This window comes from Numida meleagris, chromosome 5 (genome assembly GCF_002078875.1).
Source record: "Numida meleagris isolate 19003 breed g44 Domestic line chromosome 5, NumMel1.0, whole genome shotgun sequence".
Classification (NCBI taxonomy): domain Eukaryota; kingdom Metazoa; phylum Chordata; class Aves; order Galliformes; family Numididae; genus Numida; species Numida meleagris.
In genome coordinates this window covers 798,684-811,203 of record NC_034413.1, presented here as the reverse complement: position 1 = coordinate 811,203, position 12,520 = coordinate 798,684, and the positions used below count along the sequence as shown (strand labels likewise).

At 48.9% G+C, this 12,520-nt stretch overlaps 1 protein-coding gene across 1 annotated transcript in view; it reads right to left on the bottom strand.

Annotated features, from left to right (window-relative positions):
* The window catches only part of TCERG1L (transcription elongation regulator 1 like), a 65,100-nt gene that overhangs the window by 44,900 nt on the left and 7,680 nt on the right, over nt 1-12,520 (bottom strand). Inside the window, exon 4 of the mRNA XM_021400330.1 lies at nt 7,204-7,368. Within this exon, the coding sequence (XP_021256005.1) occupies nt 7,204-7,368 (165 nt within the window). The remainder of the gene's footprint in view (nt 1-7,203; nt 7,369-12,520) is intronic.

Sequence of the window (12,520 nt, the reverse complement as noted above, 5' to 3'; positions counted from 1 at the left end):
GAATACAATAAATTATGCAGCAACAAACCTCTGGAACTTCAACCTTCTCTCCGTCGTATCAGAGCAATTATTTCTGCACGAACCAATCCTTTGTATTACAGAGAAAAATCTTCAAACACTGATTTCTAGGAGGATTCGAGTTATAAATTACTTTTGGAATTCCAGAATCAGTAACTCAGAAACCAGAAGGCCCCCGCCTTGTCTGTAGGAATGCTCCCAGCTCACTCCGGATGCGGCAAACAGAACGAAATTTGCAATGAAATCAATGAAATTCTATTTAGCTACCCTAGGGAAGCATCCACGGCACATTTTAAATTGTGGAATTTAATTAATTTTCCTGATTTATATGCTGGCCAACGAGCTAAGATTCGCTTTACCTCGTTAAACCTATTTACACTTAGATAGCGGGGACAGATTGAGGGACGCATCCAGCCAACCAGCCAACACCCACCGGCCCCTGACTTTAGTTACCAGCACCATTTGCTTCCCACTGTCTGCCAGGCTGAAGGGGCAGAGCTGATGCCTTGGATAAAAGAGAAGCCCAGGATCCAGAATCCTGTTTCCTGCATGCTGCCCTGCATGCCACATCGCTGCACGTTACTGCTATGGCCCCAAACTCATCTCTGCACTTCGTTTTCTTTGGGATGAACTTCTCGGTAGGTACAACGATATCATTTTAATCTCCAGTGTTAAACATAAGAGCATTCTTGAATTCAACTGGAACATGCCTTCCTGGCCTGGGATTTGCCCAGTGAGCTCACTGTTACCTTAGACAAACTGCCCAGGATGCTGACCACAGCTACAAGAGGCAGTGATGGTACCTGCAAAGCAATATCCCTCGTCTTGCATCTTCCCAGCTTCCACACAGACTTCAGCAAAACGTGTTCCTTCGCCCTGTTCTGAGCATCACAGACTCATCTGAGTCAGAAGGGACCTGTGAAGGTGATCTTCCCCCACTGCCCTGCAGCAAACAGGACCTGCAACCCCCGGCGGTACCAAGCAGCAGCTCACAACAGACGCCTTCGCACCATCCTGGTGTGGCTCTGGGCAGCCTGGTCTGGTGGTTGGTGACCCTGCACTCAGCAGGGGGGTTGAAACTCGATGATCTTTGAGGTCCTTTTCAACCCAGGCCATTCTATGATTCTATGATCCTACCTTGAATCATTTTGAACGGCAGCACCATCACACGCTGTAGCTTTCCTAAGTCCTGGAAGCACATACAAAGGAACACAGTTCCAGTGAAGGCCCCCAGCCCTGGGCTATCACTCATCCTGCCAGGACAATTTCGTCATTGCATCCATTTGGCTTTTCCTCCTCAGACATCTGCCCCTCTTATACCGCATCAGGATCAGCCAAGGGACCACTTTCATAAACAGAATCTCAACTACATTTCAGCCCGCAATAGAAAGAAGCAGGAAGCGGGAGAATCCTCTGCTGAAAACTCTTCCAGGGGGAAAACGATGCCCCCCAGCTGAGGAGGAAGAGCAGCACTGATTTACAGGCACTGCAAGGTGTGGGCAGCACAGCCCAGCCCAGCACCCAGGGCTAAGCCAGCACCTGCAGCCACCCCCCAGTCTCTGATCCGGGGGCAAGCACTCCGCAGGTATCTTAGCAGCACAGATGTGTTCCTAAGCCCTGAAACACGATTCAAGCTCTCCACAGCAACATCCTGGCATTGTTAGAAGAAAAAATACCCTACTACTTGATTTAACAAGTGGTTAAACATACAGTAAATTAAGTCCGACTTTTATGACATTTACCAAGCAAACAGCTGGGCACGAACGGAAGGATTCGGGTTGTTTGCCTTTGTGGCTACATGGGATATTTAATTAAGTTCTTGCTATTGTCACTATCTTGACACCGCTTTCCAGGCACCGAAGCTGCGTCCCCTCCTGCCCCAGGGGAATGATCACCAAAGGTCAGGGCCCACCCCAGGGCTGACCACCCAGCCCCACAGAGCCCAGCCTGGCAGCCGAGCATCCCATAGAGATGCACTGCCCAGCAGCAGGAGGCAACTGCCACGCGTGGGAATGGGTTAGCTCAAAAACCGCCGTACGTGCATGGCTTCCCTTGCACGCGCCAACGCAGATATGAAGCTGAAAAGTAATTTTATGCTGGATATTAGCTCAAGCAGGAAGTTATCACTTTAATAACTATAAACATCCATTTGCTTGCTTCGTTACACAGCATTAAAGCTGGGCAGATCATTTACCACGAGCTCGTTAGAACTGCTCCGTGCGCCAAGATGAGTGGCTGATACTGCTAGGCACGCAGCAGCCCAGGAAGGAGGGGGGAAGCTTCCCAAATATGTCAATGCCACACTTCAGCTTGGAATACTTGGAACTGCTCCTTTGGTGTTCTGAAAACGTTACTTCTTGCTCACCTAGGACTATGAACTGCTGTGCTGTATCAGCTAGACCATAGGAGTGCAACCTTTCGGCTCGCCTGGGCTGCACTGAGCGAGGAGGAACTGTCTGGGCTTCACATAAAATATATTCTGCAGTCAATGTATATACACAACAAAACTTTTTTTTTTTTTAATACTTTTAAATGTTAAAAAAAAAAGGACAACAAAAAAAAAATGAAACCATTGAGTTGGACACTTAGGATGCTAAATGACAAACGCATAGGGCGCATTGCCACACAGTGCACTGCCATCACTGTGGGGCCAGCACTGCCCCAGCAGCCCCAGGCGCAGGACAGGACTGGTCTCAGCCCTCCATTCAATTATTTGCTAGGAACCGATTTCCCCACCCCTCAGTGCCCCCCGGACAAGGCAGCGGGGAGGGCAGTGCTCCAGCACAGCCAGCAGCCAAAGCTCCTCTGCTGCGCAACAGAAACTCTTTTCCCCCCCCTCAAAAAATACCATCAAAATCACTGAGTAATTGTTGTTATGAAAATGTGTTTTGTATCAGCAGAATTCGCTAATGATGCAAGCTGACAGACACATGAAGGAGCATGCAGAAAGCTCTGGCACTGAGAGGTGTTTTGAACATGCAACGTTGCTTGGCCGCTAAGTTACTGATAGGAAAAATACTGAGTCACTTCCCAGCTGTTCCGTGGCAGGCTGAACCATTAAATGGAAACCATTAAATAATTCTGAAAGGAAGAGAACAGGTGGCAAATGGCTTATATGGCAGATGGTGTCTTTTTTAATATTTGTACTGGCTGCTAATTTACAGAGTCCATAACCACGCGCTCCTATCTTACCTTTTCCGTCTGAATAATTAAGAAATTGGATGTGAAAAACATAAATCCCCTAGCTCCTAATACAGTAGCCATAAAAAAGGCATTTGAGATTACCAGCCATCCCATACCTGAAGCACCACATAAAGTTCTAGAACGTAGAGTTATTGCCTTTTTTTTTTTCCTAAGAGAGAGTCCTCTTCAAAGCCTTGGCTTGATAGCACTGGAAAATTAAGTCCTCTCCTTACCAGCAAAGCAAATGAAGGATGCAGCACAGATCGCTGCGTAGCTGCATTCCACAAGCTTTTATTTGGTCTTTATGTTAACGCTGGCACAAAACCCACGTTAGCAGCCAGGATGGCATTAAATATTTAAACAACGTATGAGCAGAAACACCTAGAGATAAAAACGGGGAAAAGGAAGAGAGGAAGAACTAACCTAAAGCCAAGCTCCAAGAGTGTTTCTGGACCGTTCTCCATGTTAGCTCGCTGATGTTAAAGCACCTGCCCGATGCACAGCAGAAGCCACAGACACACTCTGCTCAGGTTTCTCACCACTATGACAACCAGAGCTCTGCACTTGCTGAGCGCAGACCATTTACCCAACGCTACCAGGTTCTCCAACAAGGAGGAGCAAAAGCACCACGGAACAGAAGAGCTGAAGCCCAGCGCTCTCGGGGATGCCAAACCTTGGCACCCAAAGCTCGAGCTGCCACGTGCCGCCTCACTGGGTTCACCCCGCTGCTTCATCTGCTCACAGATATCTTTTTCCCCAGGGATTAGGAGTTTTCTAGCAGCGAGCACCTGGCACTTATTTTCTGTGCCCCCAAACCCAGAACGGGACGTTGGCCACCACTGGCTTTGGCTGGAATCCCCTTTCACCAAAAGGCTTCAAGCGCAGCGGTGCCAAGGGGTCATTTCATCTCTGCAGGAGTCCCTAACAATTACAGCTTTAACTTCTTCCAGACAACTGGTAACAATACTCAGGACATCCGTCATCAGAAGCTGGCAAAGCCCTCCTCTCCTCCAGTATTTCTTTTAGGACAGACGCTCTGCAGACAGCGAACACAGCAATGCATCCCACAGCTCCGCAAGCACCCAGCAGCTGCACTTCAGAGCTGCACCACAGCACGGGTCTGGCGTGGTCTGAGGAGCAGCAGCAGCGGTGGAGTTGGTCGGTGGTCAAAGGCAGCTCTCTGCTTTGCTATTGCCGTCCAAGGTAACGACTGGGAAAGCCTCAAGAAAGAGTAATCTAACATACAGATAATGCCAGGCGTACAGCGTGCTTTGTAACCCTGCCTGCCTTTCAGCTAAAAGCATCACCGTGCTGACGTTATTAGAGACGACTTACGGCTCTCAAAGAAAAATAAATCTGTGAGAGAGCATTATCTGCGGACCCTGGGGCGGCTGCGTTCTTCTTGCTTCACGTATGATTTATACACTAACCCGGTAATTAATGAACTTCCCATGTTTTCCTTGCCAAAAGTTTACGCGAGGCAATGTTTTTAGAGTCACAGAACCATTCAGGCTGGAAAAACCCTACTGAGACCCACAGCCCCAGCCACCCCATGGTGCCCACGTCCCTCAGTGCCACATCCCCAAGGTCTGAACACCCCCAGGGATGGGGACTCCCCAGCCCTGGGCAGCTGTGCCAGCGCCTGGCCACTCTCTGGAGGAGACATTGCTCTGACACCCAACCTCTTGACTACTGATCATTCTTTCCCAAGTCACACCAATTTCATCGCCCTCTCCCAGCAGCTGCAGCACACACCAAGCTTCCGTGCACCACTTTCTGCTAAGGATTCACTCCATACATCTTTCTCCCTCTTTTCCCTCACACCTATCCAAATTCTAATTCATTCATAGAATCATAGAATTAGCTAGGTTGGAAAAGACCTACAAGATCACCCAGTCCAACCATCCACCTACCACCAACAACCCCACTAAACCATGTCTCTCAATGCTATATCTAAACGTTTCTTGAACACCTCCAGGAACGGTGACTCCACCACCTCCCTGGGCAGCCCATTCCAAAGACTGAGCCCGTTCATTAGAGACCCTGCATACTCCCGTTCATTATTTTCCTGATTTCCCTTGTCCCAGCTCCCAGGCTGGCCGCCATCCCCGGTGCTCGGCCGCAGCTCAGGAAGCTTTCCATCAAGCATGTGTTGACAAAGATAATTTAAAACGAACACCTCGGAGTCCTCTTCACCGTGAGCTCAATAAAAAGGAGTTTCATAAAAATGTTTTATGTAAGCCTTTGCAAAGGAAATCGCCAGCCCTCCAGAGAGGATGATTAATAGAGAAAAATGGTTAGCTGAATCTCGAGTTTATTTTATATGTGCCGGGCATTTCCAAGCTTTCCTTCCTAAAAAGCTGCTATATATTCCATAGGAGAACACACCCAGAAGCGTGTGGCGTACTGTGAATGATTGATAACGGGCTGATTGCTCAGGCACTCGGAGCATGGTAGTTGATAGCCTATCACACACTCATTCGAAAGGAAAGCAACAATTATCATGGCCTGACATGTTTATCACGGCGGAGCCGAGCCACTTATCTTAACGCTATAGCTCCTTGATATTATAATATTCTATCGTGTCTAATACAATTCATGCCGTGCTCACTGCCGCAGCTGTAAATCACAAGTCCTGCCACTGCTTCTCCCAGGAATGCCCGAGCATCTCAATTCAAGGAAGAATACATCTAGCATCTAAATTTGTTTTCCAGCACGGATAAAGAACCTTACCCTTCTATTCCCCTACAGGATGCTCACTTTCAGAGAGGTGACATGATCTCTGTAGGTCAGACTAGACCCCGTGGGAAGCCCCCAACTCCCACCCCACTGTGCTCTGCTGACAGGATGGTCCTTCTTCAACAGCTCGGGGACCGTATCCCTGCAGGGACAAGGGTTCTTCACGCCCCGCAGCGCTTCCCCAGCAGCAGTTTATCTGCGCCGTTCTGATGGCTGCTTAACGGGAACGATAATTACAGAGAGGCATTCCTCATGTGAAGGTTTCATCTGCACACCCAATATCGTAACTGCATGCTTCCTGCAATTTCCATCTTGCTGTATGCACTGCGCTGTGTTACGCTTCGTGTACCAAAAAGATGGAAAAGGCGTCAAAATTACATTTTTAAACTTAATTGGGAAATAGTGTTTCAAAACTATAGCCTTAAGCATCCAAAGCACAAACAGTTCCAAAAATGACCACGAAGACCAAGAACAGGCAGACGTGGACAACAGCCAGGGACGCTGCAGTGCCCCCAGGTACCACACAGTGCCATGCAGAGGACACGGCAGGTCTAGCAGTGAGCAGCCACAGGCAAATCATCCACACCCAAGCCTATAAGGAAGCACGCGAAACCAAGGTGACGTTCCTCTAGCAGGCTTTGTAAAGAAGCAATCTACTCGTGTCCCAAACATTACCACTGGGCTCTGCTCTCTGGTGACAACAGCAGGACCTGAGGGAGCTGTGCAGAGTTGGGTTAGGGGGGGGTTGGAGAAGGCTGTGCCCCAGAGGGCAGTGGGCACAGCCCCAAGCTCAGCACACACTGCAACACTGCCCTCAGCCATGGGGCCTGGAGTTGGGTGCTGCTGTGTGGGACAGGAGTTGGGCTCGGTGGTCCCTGGGGGTCCTTCCAACTTGGGATGTGCTGTGGTTCCACCCCTCTACGTCACACAGACACCTTTCAACTGCTGACGTTGCAACCACCCAGCAGCTGCGCAGACCCTCCACCATTAGGACATCTCCTTACCACAGGTGACAGAGGATGCAGCTCACTTCACGTGCTGCCCGCAACCGCCACAGCGTACGGAAAAATGACTAACAAGTACAAACTTTTAACACATGTGACCAGAGAACACCTCTAAGCAGGACCAGAGAAAACAATTTAATCCCAGGACACAGTAACATGCACCACAGTGCATGCTTACACCTACTAAAGCACAGTGGCAGGACTCAGGCAGAGGCTGCCCTTGCTGCAGAGCACATCGCGCCGCCCCGAGCGACCTTACCTGGGAACGGGGAGGCCAGCACCGGGATCCTGAGGGGCGAGAGGGCGAGCAGGCGGCACGGCGGGACACCGGGTGGGGATGGTCCTGGGGGGGCTTCGGCCTCCACTGCCAGCAGCGCCAGGCTCGGGGGGCCGCCCGCCGGGCTGGGGCCATGCCGGCAGCCACCTGCAGAGCAAGATGCAACCGTTTCATTGGGATGGACAAAAGGATGCTTCCAGCATTCTGAATTTAAGTGTAAGGTGGGCACAAACTCACAGAACATTCTTAACTTGGGAAGTTCTTTACCGAGAGAGTGGTGAGGTGCTGGAACAGGCTGACCAGAGAGGATGTAGATGCTCTGTCCCTGGAGGTGTTCAAGGCCAGGCTGGATGGGGCCCTGGGCAGCCTGGTCTAGTCCCTGATCTGGAGGTTGGTGGCCCTGTCTGTGTCAGGGGGCTGGAGCTTGATGATCCTTGGGGTCCCTTCCAACCCAAGCCATTCTATGATTCTATGATCCTCGCCTCCACCATCATGAGATAGGATCGCAGAATGGCTGAGGTCAGAAGGGACCTTAATGACCATCTACTTCCAACTAGATGCTCGACTTTGAAAATATTTTCAGTGGCTCCACAAAATCATGCTAATTTTTCTTTAAGAAGCATTTGTAGCAGCACCACTGATGGTTGGACTTGATGATCTTGAGGATCTTTTCCATCCTCAATAACTTCCTTTTTATAGAATCACATCTCATGCAGTGCCTTGTGCAAGGCTACAGTGCCAGCACCACAGCCCCAGCCCCTCACTGTCGTTCTTTCAGAACTCTGAGCTTTGCAAGATAATAGAACCCCATGTGTGAGAACACACCCTTATAACCCAGAGGGAAAACACAAGGCAATGTCGAATGATATATAAGCTGTGCAGAGATGTTAAATTTAAATGAAAAAAGCCTCAATAATAGAAGAAGCCAAGCAGCTGAACATATTGATCTGTGTTCACTTCATCTGCCATGGTCCATAACGATGCACAAACACCTGTATCTGACTTTTGCTAAATAAAAGCGGTCCCATTTTAGATCTGAATGCTTGTGTTACCCATTGCTTTAACTAGAAATTAACGTTACCTGTCGGACTGCTGTGCTGCTCCATGCATGCAAACACCTAAGCTGTACAAGCTTCATGTGCAGGTGCCTTCACCTCGAGCACACGCCACGCAGAAACTTCATACAATCATAGAATGGCTCAGGTTGGAAAGGGCTTCACTGCCCTCTGAGAGAAGAATTTCCTCCACACGTCCAACCTAAATCTCCCCTCTTTCAGTTTAAAACCATTCCCCCTTGTCCTATCACTATCAGACTACCTTGCATAGGAACTCGGCAGCTGCCCACCAAACACAGGCTGAAACTCACTTCTGACTACACAGCGTTTACCTTGATGTCTAAGAAGCTTAAGGGGAAGACCTTTGGAGCTCAATCTTGGCTAAATATGTTAAATAAACAAGAAAATGAGCAGCAGAAAATCTTAAGGAAAAACCTCATTTGACAAACACCAGCTGTTACTCCCTCTACACTGAGCTATGTATTCAAAAATTAAGCAATCATTAGCTTATTATGTTATTTAGCAAATGTTTTCAGCTCATGTGGAAACCCTTCAGGCACTGAGAGCCAACTGTAGCCGAGAACAAATCCCTGCTTGATCACAGCAGACATTTCTTCAATCTGTTGGGTTTCCTGCACCTCTGCATCACTGCTGAGCCAGAACCTGGACCCAGGGCACTCAGAAGGCACCAAGGGGCCCTGCTGAAAGCTCAGCAGTGATGACTGTCCCCTAGAGAAGCCCCAACACCACCACACCCCAGGCAGGGGATGCAGCCCTGTGGTCCAGGTGCCCCGTGCCAGCCTTCTCTCTCCTCTCTGCCTTCAGACACTGGGATGCTCTTGCTGCCAAGCGTTCCTGTTCTCAGCTCTGGGGTAGGGGAAAGTGGTTCCATGCTTTTGGAAAGGAATTCGTTCTGCTTACAGCTAATTGGGGCTCTTGAGGCTATCATCCTCACTTTCAGCAGCTCAGCTGCTCAATCTTATAATAAACAGTTATTTGCCAACAATATAAGCTCTCCGTCGTAGCAAAACAGAAGTCAAATATTTTCAGTAAGCAGCAGGAAAAAAGCTCCATTACTGCTGCTGGATATTGGCTCCAAGAGGAACCCATTTAAATACCTGTACGTGCACTAATACAGCAGGTGTGCAGGCAAAATACGCCAACAAACAATATCAATGTTTCAATCATTCAACCACGGATAGATGAAAAATAGATTATTCACCCGAAGCCACAGCAGAAATATCCAAAAAACTCAGTGTCTGACTACTCAGGTTGTTTCAACAATTTTTGCATTCGTTCACCCAAGAACAACCGCAGGTGTTGGTTGGGTTCCACGTCCCACTGCACGAGATCCCTGCCTGCAACCCAGCCACCTTCAAGTGGGAGCACCAAGCAGAACCTTCTGCAATTCTCGGAAATCAACCACTGCATGGAAGGTTACTTTCTCACTGGCTTCCTGCAGGGTACACAGGCAGAAACGTTGCTCATTTCTCCACGGATTCTTCTTTTGGAGAAGATGTACATCCCCCAAAGAGCCGAGCAAAGCAGCAGAATCCTGCATTGCCAAAGTCTTCCATGAGCACAGCTAGTAGAATTCCTGGAGCAGGAGCTAGCAGGCCTTCCTTATTAAAGTTTCATCAGCTCCGTTATTAAAGTTTCATCAGCCAGTTGAAAGAGAAGTTTGGGTGATTTCCCCGCCTTTGATGAGGCTCTCTCTCACTATCTCCTACTAAATAATTCCACGACGCGAGGATACCCCTGTAATTGTTAATAGTGGAGCGCATCACTGCAGAGTGGCCGGGGTCACCACAAGCCTCCAGCCTCCACTGAGCATCACCCATCCCAGCAGCAGGATCCCCAGCTCAGCCTGCCCCAGAGGCATAGAATCGTATCATAGAATCATAGAATGGCTTGGGTTGGAAGGGACCTCAAGGATCATCAAGCTCCAACCCCCCTGCCACAGACAGGGCCTCCAGCCTCCACATCTAATACCAGACCAGGCTGCCCAGGGCCCCATCCAGCCTGGCCTTGAACACCTCCAGGGATGGCGCATCCACAGCCTCTCTGGGCAGCCTGTTCCAGCACTCACCACTCTCTCAGTAAAGAACCTCCCCCTGATATCCAACCTAAATCTTCCCTCCTTCAACTTAAAACCATTTCCCCTTGTCCTGCCATTATCTACTCATTCAAAGAGTTGACTGCCCTCCCATTTGTCAGTTCCCTTTAGGTACTGAAAGGCAGCCTCAGGACAGCGCTTCTCAGGAGCCGGGCATTCCTTCGGCCATCCGCAGGGTGGAGGAAAGCAGTTCTTCACAGAAACCAATCCCATTTCGCAAGGGGAATTTCCAAAAACTTCTGGAAAAGTTTTTTAAAATCACTAAATTGCTTGGTGACTATTTAGTTGAACTTCAAGAATCAAATGCCTTGCAAATAGGAGTAAACAACTGTCATACTCTTGAAGGGGAGCAATATTTTCTTACCAATGGCTTTTTCTCCAAATCTGTTTTTGCCAAGGCATGCTACATCCTGAGCAGCAAGGCAGCAGCTGCCTGCAAAACAACAAAACCCACGTTGATGCTCTTCCCCAGCCTTCCTCCTCGGCTCCTCTCCAGCAGCAGCAGGGAAAGACACACGAGGTGGGCAGCACATCTTGGTGTGACGCTACTGGAGGTGCAGAGCAGCCGAACAAGCAATGGAGGTGCTCAGAGATAACAAATCAAAGGTGGTGAAACACAGTGACGGAGATGGAACAGAGCAGTGAGCCCATCGCAGTGAACGATGTCTGATCTCCCAACACTGCCTGCTAACAGGAGATCCCAGATATTTCCATCAGTGTAGAAAAGGCTCTGCACGCCCAGATATGGCAGTTTCTGTTGTGTCCTTCTTTTATTCCAGCACAACTTCATTAACGTCAGTTTGCTGGTTGCATCCAGCTCCCTGTTCTGCATCCAGAAGATCCGTTTCACGTGGCAGATCCGTGCTTGTTGGCTTCACAACAAACCCTGATTATTATTATGTTCTTTCAGCCTGTTTCTTCAGTTCTGCCTGCAGGAAAACATCTTTCCCCCTAAAATATGAGCGTCTCCCAAAAGACCCAAATGAAAGAAACAAAAGGAAAAAAATCAAACAGGTCTTACAGAGACCTTTTATAAAGCTCAAAGGAACTTTTTGGCTGTCGTGGAGTGATGAAGAATTAACTTCCTATAAAGGAAAGATTGCTGACATGAATGGAGTTCCACTCCCAAGCGCTCATCTGCCTCCTCCCAGAGAAATGGACACTGAACACACAGCACCCAACTTGTATCAAAGCTTTCCATTCACCAGCAGGTCCATCCCAACACTACCGAAATGACCTCTGGTAGTTTAGGAAGAGGACTGCAAAACTCGATTACCAAAGCATGGAGCAGCATCCTAAGGGATTGGCAATACTTTCCATGTACGTTCAAGGTAATAAATATTTGGAAGGCTCTCAATAGACACATGCGTTCTGAAGGCTGTATGAAATTAAATACCAATTAAATTGAGGTTGATTAAATGCTTTCACCAGAGAGCCCATGAAGTCCGTAACTCTGAGGCCTTAATCCTCACCTACAGAAGGCTGTATACCATTACCAGTTCTTTTCAAAGCAACAGCTGTCTTTGGTTTTTTTTACTTTTATTTATAAAACAGCTAACAACCCGACCACCTGCTTCCTTGTCTCTAGATGACCATTAAGGTCCCTTCCAACCCAAGCCATTCTATGAGGCTCTAGCTGGTTTCCCCCCTCCCAGCCTTGGCTGCAGATCCCTGCTGGTTTCTGGGTGCCAGTACCACTGCACAGCCCACCCATTACTCAGTTTGCCACATCCAAGCACTGCACAATCCCAGCTGCTACTTAAAAAAAACTGAAGAAGTCTATCATTTGCGATTGCAAAGACATTTCTGAACTGTTTACTGAATCACAGACGATGCTGCTTAAACCAGCTGAAAGCAGAAGGAGGGTTTATTACCAGACAGTAACACTGCCGGTGGATCCCTCAGGTCTGGTCCACCGGCTTGGGACCTACTGTGCAGCATAGGGTTGCCACTTATTGCTCCAGCCTGAAAGCAATAAATCTTGACATGCGGCACTGATATCACGGGATGCTCCCCGGTCAGCTCCTGCTGCTGGGCCAGGGAAGCAGGCAGCAAGCAGGCAGCAAGCAGGCAGCAAGCAGGCAGCAAGCAGGCAGCAAGCAGGCAGCAAGCAGGCAGCAAGCAGGCA